The following is a 13,810-nucleotide window of genomic DNA, read 5'->3' on the forward strand; positions in this document are numbered from 1 at the left end:
AAAGGGAGGCATCAAGGATTACACCCAAACTCTTAACGGAAGGCAATGGCACTAATTGGGCCCCCGCAAGAGAAGGGAGTTGGTCCCTCATCCCCATGCCATCCCGACCTAGCCATAGGACCTCTGTCTTCGAAGGATTTAGTTTCAATCGGCTCCCACGAAACCATCCAGCCACAGCTTCCAAGCATCTGGTCAGTGTGTTCGGAGCCGAGTCAGTGTGGCCATCCATCAGCAGATAGAGCTGAGTGTCATCAGCATATTGGTGACAGCCTAGCCCATAGCTCCGGATAATCTGGGCAAGGGGGCGCATAAAGATGTTAAAAAGCATCGGGGAGAGAATTGCGCCCTGCGGCGCTCCACACACCAAGGAGTGGCGCAACATTTCCCTCCCTAATGCCACCCTCTGTCCCCGACCAGAGATAAAAGAGCACAACCAGTTACGGGCTATGCCCTGTATCCCTACGTCTGCAAGGTGGTGGTCCAGGAGATCATGATCGACCATGTCAAAGGCTGCTGACAAATCTAAAAGGATCAGCAGTCCTGACCCGCCTCGATCCAGTTGTCTACGGAGATCATCTGTTAGGGCAGCCAGAGCTGTCTCCGTCCCAAAACCAGGAGGGAAACCGGACTGAAATGGATCTAATGCCAATGTTTCCTCTAGAAACCTACCAAGCTGTTCAGCAACCGCTCTCTCAATTACCTTACCCAGGTATGGAAGATTTGAAACTGGGCGGTAATTGGATAGGTCTAAGGGATCTAATGAAGTTTTTTTTAAGAGTGGACACACCACTGCTTCCTTCAATTCCCCTGGGAATGTCCCCGTGTCAAGGGACAAATTGATAATTTCAACCAGGGGGGTCCGCACAACATCTGGACACTCCCTAATCAGCCAAGACGGGCACGGATCAAGGAGGCAGGTGGTGGGCCTACCAACTTGGAGGAATCTATCCACATCAGTAGGGAGTATCCAATTGAAATGGTCCTGAAGTCACTGGACCTGAAGTCAGTCGAGGGGCCTCCAGTTCAGTCACTGTTTCTAAATTGGCAGGGAGGTCACGGCGGAGCAACAGGACTTTCTCCGCAAAAAAACTTGTGAATGCCTCACAGCTGTGGGTCGAATTTGTGCTTAAATTTGGTTGTCCTCCTAAGGATGTTATTGACCTAATTATTTTAAAAAGTTGTGCCGGGTGAGAGCTAGCGGATGCAATGGAAGCTGCAAAGTAAGATTTCTTAGCAGCTTTCATAGCCATCTCATAGGCTTTCATAAGCGTCCTATAAGATGTTCTTGAGGCTCCGTCACGAGTCCGTCGCCATACTCGCTCTAGCCGTCTGAGATCCCGCTTCATTTTCCGGAGCTCCTCAGTAAACCAAGGGGCCCGGTTTCGACGGGGTCGCAGAGGGCGCTTAGGCACGATCTCATCAATGGCTGCCAAGAGCCGGTTATTCCAGTCCTCAACAAGGTCATCTAATGAGTCACCAGGAGGAGCAGGGTTCCGCAAGGCTTGTCGGAATCTATCAGGATCCATCAGTTTTCGCGGACGAGCCCAAATGGGTTCGCCACCCGAGCTGGGGAGGAGCGGGAAGTCTATCTTGGCTTTCAGAGCGTAGTGATCAGACCATGGCACTTCCACAGCAGGGAGCATGATCACATCTATGCCAGCCCCAAAGATCAGATCCAACGTGTGGCCTGCTTGATGAGTGGGGCCCAAAACAACCTGGGAGAGCCCTAGTGTTGCCATGGAAGTCACTAGGTCCAGAGCCTGTGAGGAGGGAGCGGCATCGGCATGGACGTTGAAGTCTCCCAAAACCAGTAGGTTTGGGAACTCCAAGGCCCAGCCCGCCACCACCTCCAGCAGGTCTGACAGGGTGGCTGCAGGTGTGCTGGGTGGTCGGTACACCAGCCAGACGGCCAAGCTCTCCTTGGTGCCCCACACGAGACCAACATATTCAATGCCGGAGATCGCTGGTGATGGCAGAGCTCTGAAAGAGCAATCCTCCCGGAATAACAACGCTACTCCTCCCCCCCGACCCACAGTCCGCGATTGATGGAGGACAGAGAAACCTGGGGGTGTTATCTCATGTAGGGAGACTACTTCGCCTTCCCGTACCCAGGTCTCCGTCATGCAAGCCAGGTCAATCCCCTGCGAGACAAAAAAGTCACGCATGGTGGCGGTTTTGTTGCCTATGGACCTGGCATTGCACAGCACCAATGACGGAGGTGTGTAATCCTTGCTCTCCCTACCCTCATCCCTTGGGATGGGGCGTAGATTGGAAGGGGTTCGAGGATCACTGCATCTCGAAACCCTTCACCGATAGAGATATCTAGCCCCACCGCCATTCCTCCCTAGCCCTTCAATTGTGGAAATCCCACAATCCCTTCCTTATGAAAGGAAGCAAAGGAGGACTAATGTGGCAGGACTCACAGAGGATTGAAGCCACATCCAAATAACTACATTTTATTGCAGCACTTTTCTGTATCAAAATACTTTTCACACATGACTGTGTCAACTGGAGTTCATACACTATCTCAATTGCATTTCATCAAGATTAGGAAGGTATTGTGTAATTGTGTGCCTGTGTGTGTGCTGAGCTCTTGCAAATGAAAAAGGATTCTTCTATCACTAGGAAATTAGAATTTTCTTTTTCAGGGACTCCACCATTCAAAATGTAATTCTTGGAAAGAGTTGTCAGCTCAATGCTTCATCCAAAGTAGACCTCAGTGGCTGTGCTGTCACTTGAAACATTTTTACATCTGTTGGGGTGTGGATTCAATTCTGAGTTTAACAAGGCAGCTATTAAAACATTTGCCTACGGTATGAAGCAGTGATAAGTGGCATATGATGTAGGTTTAAGTATTTTTGCTGCGTCCACAATAGAAAAATATGTGGCAATCTCTTTTAAGCGCTGCTGGATGGAGGCTGTGCCCACCACGCATAAGCTGAACCCGTCTATCCTTACACCCCTTTTGTGCCCTCCTTCCCACCTCACCTCAAGCTTTTGACAATCTCATCCAATAAAAAGGCAGGAATATAGCTAGGTAAGCATTGCCATAACTTCTGATCTAGGCGATCATTTTGAATTAACCTATAAAGCAGTGGTCATCAACATGGCAGCTGTGGGTACGCATGTGCTCCTGGAGAGCTAAACCACATCTCACCCCTGACTCTGCTAAAATGAAGCTTGAAATAGGTCTTCTATTGTAGCCAAGAGAACAAGTTGCACTCTATGTGTGTGTGCTGTGCTCACAACAGTTTCTATAAGAATATTCAAGCATTAAAACCCCAATAAGATATCAACTTAATTTAAAGCCAGAAGGCTGCTGGGTGTGGACCGGTGTCAAGGATAACCTCTTATGTAAGCATGTAGCTCACTTCCATTTGGCAGCAGCTAGTGTAATAGGTGGCTATAGGTAGTGTAATAGGTGTATAGCTAGTGTAATAGGTGTATAGCTAGTGTAATAGGTGGCACAAAGGTGCCATAAACCCTGTGAACTGGTACTGAGTCTGTTTGAACTGCTGCAAGTACAGGGTAATAAACTATATGAGGGGGAGAGCTCTTTTCTCTTACCATCTTTCAGGATCAAGACAATGATAAATGGTTTGGATGAGATTAAGAAATTGTGTTCTCTGAAAAAATATGAGGTGTCTGTCCTATGAACAATGTCCCAGTTTTCCCTTTTGGTACTATTGCATTCTACTTCCCTCTCCTCTCAGGGCTATAACTGTTCAATGTTTATTTTAAATCTCTTGCTGGATTCAGATTTTGCACACATGTGGAACTGGCAAAGTCATTTCACAGTCCTTTACTAGAGGGAAACTAAACAGTTTATAGCAAGTAATAAGGAGCAATAAGGGAGATCACAAAAAACCCCAACAACAAGGCTGTTCTGAGTTAAGGGTCTGCCCCTAAGGGGTTTTTGCTGCTTCCAGGTGTTCAAAGCATTTTGGAAAATTTTCTCCTGCAAAAAATAGTTGCATGACTTTCCAAAAAGGAAGCAACATCCTTTAACTGAGCATACTGAAACAAACAAGGTAACATTAAGCACCTCATTCATGCAAAGTTCAAATCACAGAAAAATAAGTGAGCGACTTTTTGCAGAGTAGCAAAGTATAACAAGGTCCCAATTTTCAAGCTGCAATGCAAAATATAAAGGAAGGGCTGCTTGAGATGAATTTTGTTGTTTGTAAAGAAGTTTGAAAGAAGTATTATTTAAATCCACAACAGAATTACATAACAGAAGTTCAGAATTAATTTAGATCTAGCAAGAGGGCACCAGCAACTGCCTTGGGAAGAATAAGCTCTCTGTGACAATCATGCTGAAGCAGTGTTGAGATGTGGTTCACAGTTCCTCAAATCAATTTATTGGAAATATGAATTTAAATGTAAAGTGACAGTTATACAGATTTGTGGTATTGTGCATTTTTAAAAGAAATGCAAGTATCATCCATTTTATAAAATATCTGCTCTAAACCTCAATGATAAATACAATGCATCACTATTAATTTGGTCCTAAATAGGCAAATCACAAGTTTGTATACATTAGTTAATGCCTTTGGTATGTAAACTGGCTAACATATCACAGAGAGGCCACAGACAGCAGTTTCCCAAACTATATTCATATTAAAAGCAAGGTTATCCATTCCATGCAAACTCAAGTTAATCAAAAAGCTTTGAATTTTCACTCTCAAATTTCTGTTTCTCTCCAGAAAATATTTTTGTTTTGTTTTATTATCATGTCAGGGCAGAGAAAACTTTATTAAACGTTCAGGTATCAAACACCAATAAATAAGTTGTATCCTTCCATGAACAGTTAGGCCTTTGATCTGATGTAGGCTTCTACTGAGGCTTCTACTGATGAAGAGGGAAGTGACATGAACATCTATGCTGTTGTCCAGGGTCCTACAACCCTCTGGACCAGACTTTTGGGGCAGGGGGGAACTGGTGAAAACTGCCATTTTGGTTAATGGAGGCTAGGAGCAGCCTTTCCATGCGGAGAACTTTGCTCATAGGATGACAGGCCCCTTTGTAGTAATTTCTTAATGTTGAACTTGCAAAACCCACCAATTCACCTCTGCATACATTTATTTCACTCTGCTGTGTGCACTGAACTAGTTCCAAAATTTCACTGCCCCGAAAGAAGGAATTACTTCCTATGTGGATTAGAAACAGAGAAGATATAATTAGAAAAATATCCTTACCTGCTTTGTCATTTGCCAAACGCAATCTATGAACTGAAGGAAAATGGGTGATCTGTCAGCATCAGCATGATCATCATCTCCATGACCTACACGCTAGTGAGGAAGAAAGAGTGTCAGGAGCAACGCTTCCTCTTTTCTTTTTCTTTTTTTGTCAAATGTATTTAAAATAGCTTTTTAAAAAAACTGCCCCAGAACAATTAAGAAGAGTTATCAGAAAAGCTAGGTTTCTTCCAGCAATTAGATACTAAATAAGCTACACTGAAATAACAACCAAAACTGATTCATGTTATCAATCATGCTTAGTATCCTGGTGGGTAAAGAGAACATCTTACATAGCCAGCTGGCAGAAGTTTTATAGAATTTTATAGATAGCAGGAGAAATTCAAAAACCTTTTGAAATTACCATTGCAAACCGATGTCCAAAACTCATCCACTCCTTTTCTATGAGGACTTCAAAGCCTTTGATAGTTCTGTAATGGCTGTCTAGCATCAGCATGGCTAAAGAGGTCAGCTGAGCTGTACGGTCCCAGCCGTCACTGCAGTGCACCACCACTGATGTTTTACCAGATTCGATTTTGTCAGCAATTCTCACGGCTCCTGAAAGAAGCATCTTTAAAAAGACGGTTCCAAGTTGAAATATCGCACCAAAGCAAATTCGGCTATAATACATTTTGTGATAAGAGCAAAACAGCATCTCTGCATAATTGGACTGAAGACCTTTCTAGTCTAGCATTCTGTTTCCAGAAGTGCCCAGCTGCATGCCTGAGGGACCTTACAAGAAGGGATGGCTTTTTCTTGTTTCTCCCCAGAGCCTAGCATTTACAGGCATCCTGTTGCCGAACATGCAAGTATTGATTTAGTCACCGTAGCCAGGCTCGTGCAGAGGGGGGCAGCAAGTACATTTGCTTTGGGCCTAGGAGGGCTAAGCCAGCCAGGGACAGCCCCACCAGCAGCCTGCCAGACTTATACTGACATGCCAAGAGCAAGCCTCCCTCCCTGGGTCTAAGATAATCTCTGCACAGGCCTAATCATTACTAACAGCTGTTGATAGACCTCCACAAATGACATATAGGCTGCATTCATATGCAATGCTAAATCATGGTTTACTATTTTGTGGACAAACCTCCACAATCCCAAACAAAGCATCAAGCTCATGCAGATTCCCCACCCCACCTCCTTCTGTGCATCTAGTAGGAGGGCTTCTGCAAAGCTTAGTCCAGCATATAAAATAATCTTAGTGCTACATTTCTTGTAAACCACTTAGAGGTTTTACTGCAATCAAGGGGTATACAGTGGTACCTCGGGTTAAGAACTTAATTCATTCTGGAGGTCTGTTCTTAACCTGAAACTGTTCTTAACCTGAGGTACCACTTTAGCTAATGGGGCCTCCTGCTGCCCCCATGCCCCCACTGTGCAATTTCTGTTCTCATCCTGAAGCAAAGTTCTTAACCCGAGGTACTATTTCAGGGTTAGCAGAGTCTGTAACCTGAAGTGTCTGTAACCTGAAGCGACTGTAACCCGAGGTACCACTGTATAATAATATATCATACTCTAGCCTATTTTAATAACAGAGTTTCACAATCCATTGCTTGAAGTCGGCTTATTATTATAAAGTCAGTGTGTGGAAATATGTCCTTGTACTGCTAAGCCAAGGTTTAGCATTACATGCACACACAATGCTGAACAGATCAATGAACTAAACTGTTGCAGTGGTGTAACTCATTACCATCAACATTTCTCAGGTAGATGGGGTGAATGATTCTTGGCAGAATATATCTAAAAACTACGCCAAGCATGAATACTAAATCCCAATTACAACTGCCTGGAAAGCACATCAAGATTAGATCATTTGCTTAACCTGTGGGAAAGTTTGATTGCTTGCTTCCTAAAATTTGTACAGTGGTGCCTCAGGTTAAGAACTTACCGTATTTTTCACCCTATAGGACACACCATCCCATAACGCGCACCTAGTTTTTTTGGGGGGGAAATAAAGGGGGGAAATTATTTTTCCCCCAGGCGCGGGTCTGGGGCGGGGGAAGCCCAAGCTTCCCCCGACCCCAGCCCCCAGAACAGGCAACTCTTCGCAAGCCGTGGGAGCCCAGCGCTGGGCTCCCGCGCCTTGCGGAGAGCCGCGCGAAGCCTGGAGAGCGAGAGTGCGCACCGATTCCTCACTCTCCAGGCTTCAGTGAATGCCTGCATACGCCCCATAGGACGCACACACATTTCCCCTTCATTTTTGGAGGGGGAAAAGTGCGTCCTATGGGGCGAAAAATACGGTAATTCGTTCTGGAGGTCCGTTCTTAACCTGAAACTGTCCTTAGCCTGAGGTACCACTTTAGCTAATGGGGCCTCCTGCTGCCGCTGCGCCACAGCCATGTGATTTCTGTTCTCATCCTGAAGCAAAGTTCTTAACCCGAGGTACTATTTCTGGGTTGACTTTTGGGAGATGATGGCACCTGGTCAAGTCTCCACTGAGTCTCTGCTGTGTGAGTAGGAGCTCTAATTGTCAAATTACTCTGATAAAAAGGCTCAACCTATGAAAGTAACTGCCAACTTTTATCAGTAAAAGACTGCGGGAGCTGTCAGGTGGATTTTCAAATCTCCCCTCCCTTTTCAAACTACTTAAATCAACTTTTAACTCCCCCCTTGCAAAGCCCTTAAAACTGTGGACTGGATAAAGTAGCCCTATTTATTTCTGATTCCGAGCATGGTACTTACAAGACAATGTTGCAAGGAATTGGGGATTTCACCCACACAACCTGTAACAACTCCCCCAAAGAAAAAACAGGCCAAGATTTCAACCTACTTTCAACCCAAGGCTGATGAAGCAAATAATCCAGGAAACCTTTTATGGGTGGTCTGTTGACCACACCTGGATTGGAAGGGAGGAAAAAACTAACGACGAACGTGAGGGAGTGGACCTGGCAACCAAACTAAAACAAGCTGAGCTAGCCAAAGAGGGACCTGAAGCAAGTCTAGAACAGGAGCTACTCCTGGAAAACCTAGAAGCCAGGTTAAACGAGCCTCCCCTACCCTCCCTATCAGGAGAGAAATTAAGGCACCCTCCCCCAACTGAGACAGACAAATGGCCAAACAGCCCAAGGTTACAGCACCCGGACAACTTTATCTTCTACCTGTCAGGGATGTATGAAGAGTTACTCAAAATCCATTCTACACAGATAAGCAAAGAACTTGAGCCAATTAAAAATTTCCTTTTGGAAAGCTTGAACCTGCTTACCACCCTAACTGAATTAATTAAGGCCGTGAGGTCGCTTTCCCTCGCATGAAATCTAGTAATAGGACTAATGGAGATGAAACCAAGCCAGGACTCGATTACAAAAAAACAAACAGAAACAATTCAGTGCAGGAGGGAGGGTCCCTTGCTCCCAGGAAACTGGCCTTAAAGAGAAAATGCCCAATGCAAAAAAAGAAAAAGACCAAAAACATCAAATTGGGAGGCCAAAAGGAACAGTGACCCGCCGTGCTAAAAAAATGAATTTCCAAAAGCTCTTTAAGCTGCTGGAGAATATAACAACAAAGAACTCAGCTTCTACAACCCAAAAGAAAATCACAAACTCATGTGCACCGATAAAGCACTGAGGAAAAGCCCCACGCCCTAGCAGAACACACACCGCCCTCTCAGCTCCCAAGCAATCAACCCTTCTCATGGCGTCACAAGGAAATCCCGACTATCCTAACAAAACAAAAAAGGTTCAGGACAAAACAACACAGATTCGCTGGAAGCTAACGTTAAATAATCACAAACTTGCCTTCACAACTCTACCCACAAATAGAGGTCACCCATCGTATGTTCAAAGAAAAGTAAATATTCCTGAAAAAATCAGCATAGTCACCAGGGTCCTTGTGAGAGCAAAAAAATATCACCAATGTAAAATTCCTCCCACATCATACGGCCCAAAATAGGGCTGTAGTGACTTTTAAGGACGGGTTCTCAACTAAACGGACCCTTTCACATAAAGACAATTCCCTGAGGGCTGGCTTGCTTGTGCACCGTTTTTTCGAAAATATTGAAGACACTTTACCGCTTCTAGGAGCATATAGGCCAGCCAGACCAAAAACCAAAACCAGAACTGCAGAATCCAACAGCACCGGAAACGTTAAGCTGCCCCACCCAGACGCTGGCAATCTCAAACAGTCGGGCAGATGGCACAAAACCTCACCCTCATCAAACAAGTTAGAAAAGGATTTCCCCTCGAAGGATGAGCAACTCCTAACAACCTACCTCGAGCAGATCCAACTTTCCCAGGATGCACTAATTGAAAGACTGTTGACCATAAGGAAGTTCCTATCACTTCTAGCCCCGCCTCCCCCCATGGAATTTAATTACATCAATTCCAAATCAAAGCCTTTAACCAATGAGGAATGGACAACTTGACGATATCTGTCTCCAAAAGAAACAGGCTCTTCTACACCCCCTCCAATAGCCCAATCCAAAACGCAACAAGTCGAACTAGTGGTGCCAGCGCCGGGAATCGGCTCAATCTTCGTGGACTGCCTGGGCATCTTAGAAGCTATTCATGCAGAGGAATGAAATAAAGTCTTGGCGGGTGGCTGCCCAGACGGACAAATTAATACCACTAAATTAGTCTTTCCCCCAAAAGGCTCCCCCATTTCTCCGCATCTTGGCTCAATCAACTCAAAGGACCTGAGGAATGAGTGGCAGAAAACAGCTGTGAGTGCCTGGTAGCTAAAAACCCAAGAATCAACTACTGCCCTAAACATCCTCTCCTGGAATGTAGCCGACTGGTCCAGATGCCTCTCCCATTCTACAGACATTCCCTTCTACCGCCAAAACTTTAATATCATCGCCCTACAAGAGACATGGGCGGCTGAAAACCCATCATTGGATACTATACATATGCAGTTAGAGTGGTCACAGGCCAGGGAGGCTCAAAGGGGGGTTATGCATCCTGATCTTACTATGCCTAAACATCACCTGTAAGGAGCTGCCCCCCCTAGATCATCTAGCAATGGCCCTACTCATATCCTGGGGAAACTGCAGTTTACTAATTATTAACGTTTATATTCCCCCAACTAGCAAAAAAAACCAACAAAACGGCATTGAGGGCAACTGGAATAGACTGGATTCTTATGTCAGGTTACTGCTAGCAGCTTATCCAGCAAAGGTCCTGCTAGTGGGTGACCTAAATGCAAGGTTAGGGCCTGATGACCCCAGTTTAGAAACTAAATACAGTGGTACCTCGGGTTAAGTACTTAATTCATTCCAGAGGTCCGTACTTAACCTGAAACTGTTCTTAACCTGAAGCACCACTTTAGCTAATGGGGCCTGCTGCTGCTGCTGCGCTGCCGCTGCACGATTTCTGTTCTCATCCTGAAGCAAAGTTCTTAACCTGAAGCACTATTTCTGGGTTAGCGGAGTCTGTAACCTGAAGCGTATAAAATAGGGTACCCTGATGCCTCTGGCCAGGAGGCTTTCCAACTACCAAGGCAGTCAAAGGACCAACATTCAAATTTTGCCAGAGCCTGCCTCCTCAAATTCTCTCAGCAGCTAAGTTTTCATATCCTAAATGGTTGCACCAGGGGCAATATCCCCAGGGAATATACATTTATGTCTGGGGCAAAAACTAGCACAATTGACTACATGTTGGCTGATAGCAAATTGCTAACAAAAATAGTGAATTTGAAAGTGCTCCCATTCATAGAGGGGGACCATTTCCCTCTGCACCTGCAGGTGTCTCCTAAAAACAAGTCACCCTTCCTGAGAACAGTATACCCTGCAGAGATCACCGAATTACAGTGACCTGGCTGCCAAGTCAAATGGACGCCCGCACTTGACTCCAAACTGAAGGAGATTCTAACCTTTGAAAAACCCCGTACAATTTTTACTGGCTCTGGGAATAATCCTAGGCTTGAGGACTCGATTTCCAAGTATGAGAGCCTGCTCCAGCAATTAAAACCCCATCTTTTTAATACCACAGAGAAAAGGCCAACTAAACCAGTAACATCAAATAAACCCTGGTTTGATCACACCTGTTTTGAGGCCAAGAGAGCCCTGCAAAATGCTTACAAAACCGCCCTGACAGCCGAAAATTCTGTCAGACAGGAAGCCTATCTTGCTGTCCGTGCCCTAAAAAAAGAGTACAAAGACCTAATAATCCACCAAAAGAAAGCCTATACCAGAAAATGTTGGTTGGCTGGAATTAATTAGTGCAGCAAAAGCAAAAGATCAGACACTATTCTGGAAACTGGTAGCTTCTGGCACCCATAAGGCTATTTCCCCCTTAACCTCACAAATTCCCCCTAACCTTTGGGTCTCATTCTTCCAATCTTTGTATGAGGATGATGAACCCACGTTACAGAATTATAATATAGAACAACTGGCTAAATGGCCACCAGTTTCAGTAACTGAAGTGAAATCATATAAAAACCAATTGAAAACGGCCAAAGCCCTGGGCCTGGACGGCATTACACCAGAAATGATAAAAGCACAGGCGGATTGGTGGGCACCTCTCTTAGCCATCCTCTTTACTTACAAAGATGACACTGGCCACATCCCAAGGGAATGGGGAACAGCCATAATAGTCCCATTCTATAAAAAGGGCAACAGAGGAGACCCAGCGAATTATAGGCCAATTAGCTTATTAAGTGTGATTAGTAAACTCTACTCAAAGCACCTCCTTAATAAGTTTACAGAATGGCTAGAGAATGAAGATATCCTGGCAATAGAACAAGTGGGATTTAGACCTGGAAGGTCCACAACAGATCACTGTCTAATATTACAACATCTCATTGACATATACAAATCAGGAGGGCAGGCCTCACTATACGCCACCTTCATTGATCTAAAAGCAGCCTTCGATACAGTCTCCAGAACCAGACTCTGGGATAGACTCCAGGGTACCACTATACAGTGGTACCTCAGGTTAAGAACTTAATTCGTTTTGGAGGTCTGTTCTTAACCTGAAACTGTTCTTAACTTGAAGCACCACTTTAGCTGAAGCGTATGTAACCCGAGGTACCACTGTAGATAGAAGGCTTCTGTTCTTAATTCAGGCACTGCATGCAAACACAGCTCTTAGAGTCAGGTGTATCCGCCTAGGACACCTAAGAGACCCCATTAAAACCTTCAAAGGAATCAGGCAAGGGTGCTATTCAATTTTTATTTAAATAATTTAGTATATGCACTCAATGACTTAGAAACTCCACCCTCCGAAGCTCATGAATCGGCATATATCGGGCCTGTTATATGCCGATGATGTAGTAATTTTATCCAGAACCCCCACTGGACTCAAAAGAGCACTAAGAAAGCTCGCAGCATACTGTGAAACTGAATGTCTCAAAATTAACTATCAAAAGACCAAGATACTCGCTTTTGGGGGAAAAACAAAGCTCAGAAGCTGGGAACTACAAGGCCATAAATTAGAACAAGTCACAAATTATAAGTTTCTAGGAATGGTGGTACAGGCTTCAGGAACCAACAGGCTTCACATAAACTCCATCAGGAGCTCAGCGGGAAAAACCGCAAACTGTATTCTTAATTTTTTTATACAAGGCCAAAACATTGGCACAGCTCCTTTATGGATCCTTTCTGGGCCCGCCTTCCTCTGCTTTCTCCCCCTTGAGAGAGTTCAATCCAAACTCCTTAGAGCTTTCCTACAAGTCCCCAGATGTGTTTCAAATGCATGGGTTAGACTAGAAATGGGGATGATGAGAGTGGAGGCTTATATCTGCCTAACATCAATCTACAACTGACATTGACATTGAATCTGCTCCCCCGATGAATAGCCCCACTGAACCTCTGTGATCAGTTCCAGTCAGGCTGGCAGACAGCAGTCCTGAAACCCTTCAGAAACTGGGTTTTGCCCCTCAAGCCCTTCTAAGTCTGGGGTTGGGCCAGGCAAAAGCTATGATGAGGCAAAGAATCATAGACACCGAGAGACAACAAGACTGCTCAAGGTGCCCCGACTATAAAATTGGAGAAATTGAGAGATATATAGCTGCACCGGCAGCATATCTCTTCTTTCTCGTATCCAAAAATGCAAGAAGGGCTTTTACACTCGCCAGAAGCTCGGCTCTGTCCTCACCAGTCCTAGAAGGATCCTTTTAAAAAGTCCCATATGCTTTGCACCTGTTCATTGGGGGAGATAGGAAGCCCAGAGCACTTGTTCTTTATATGTCCCTTTTATGAAGAGGCACGTAGTGAGACCATAGATCCCCTGCTGGTGAGGCTTGCTGACCTCCTGGAAAAGCAAAAATTCGACCTTTTCCTGTTAGGCAAAGATCATAAGATGACCTGGATGGTCGCCAGAGTCTGTGTACAGATCTGTAGGCGCAGACCATCCCCTGACTCAAAGTAGTTTGTTAAGAAAATCCCCAAACTTGGTTCCATGGGTGACTCTGGGTCATCTCTCTGCGGTAGCTTAGCTTAAAGTTTTAAGAGTCTATACGCTTACCGCATTTATAAATTTTAAATTTATTGTTGCACATTGTTTTAAATGTTTGTTTTCCTTCTGGGATTGTAACCCCAAGTGTGTTTTACAAGCTAGCCTCCGACCATAATAAACTATCTATCTATCTATCTATCTATCTATCTATCTATCTATCTATCTGGGTTAACAGAGTCTTGTAAC

The 13,810-nt window shown here is 44.8% G+C and overlaps 1 protein-coding gene across 5 annotated transcripts in view; it reads right to left on the minus strand.

Annotated features, from left to right (window-relative positions):
* MTMR1 (myotubularin related protein 1) overlaps positions 1-13,810 on the minus strand; it is a 55,118-nt gene that overhangs the window by 13,863 nt on the left and 27,445 nt on the right. For all 5 annotated transcript variants that reach the window (XM_083722876.1, XM_083722879.1, XM_083722877.1 and 2 more), the window contains 2 exons: positions 5,602-5,808; positions 5,199-5,291 (listed from right to left, as the gene is read on the minus strand). In XM_083722876.1, the coding sequence (XP_083579002.1) occupies positions 5,199-5,291; positions 5,602-5,808 (300 nt within the window). The remainder of the gene's footprint in view (positions 1-5,198; positions 5,292-5,601; positions 5,809-13,810) is intronic.

Source organism: Podarcis gaigeae, assembly GCF_964106915.1.
Source record: "Podarcis gaigeae genome assembly, chromosome: Z".
NCBI classification, from domain to species: Eukaryota; Metazoa; Chordata; class Lepidosauria; order Squamata; family Lacertidae; genus Podarcis; species Podarcis gaigeae.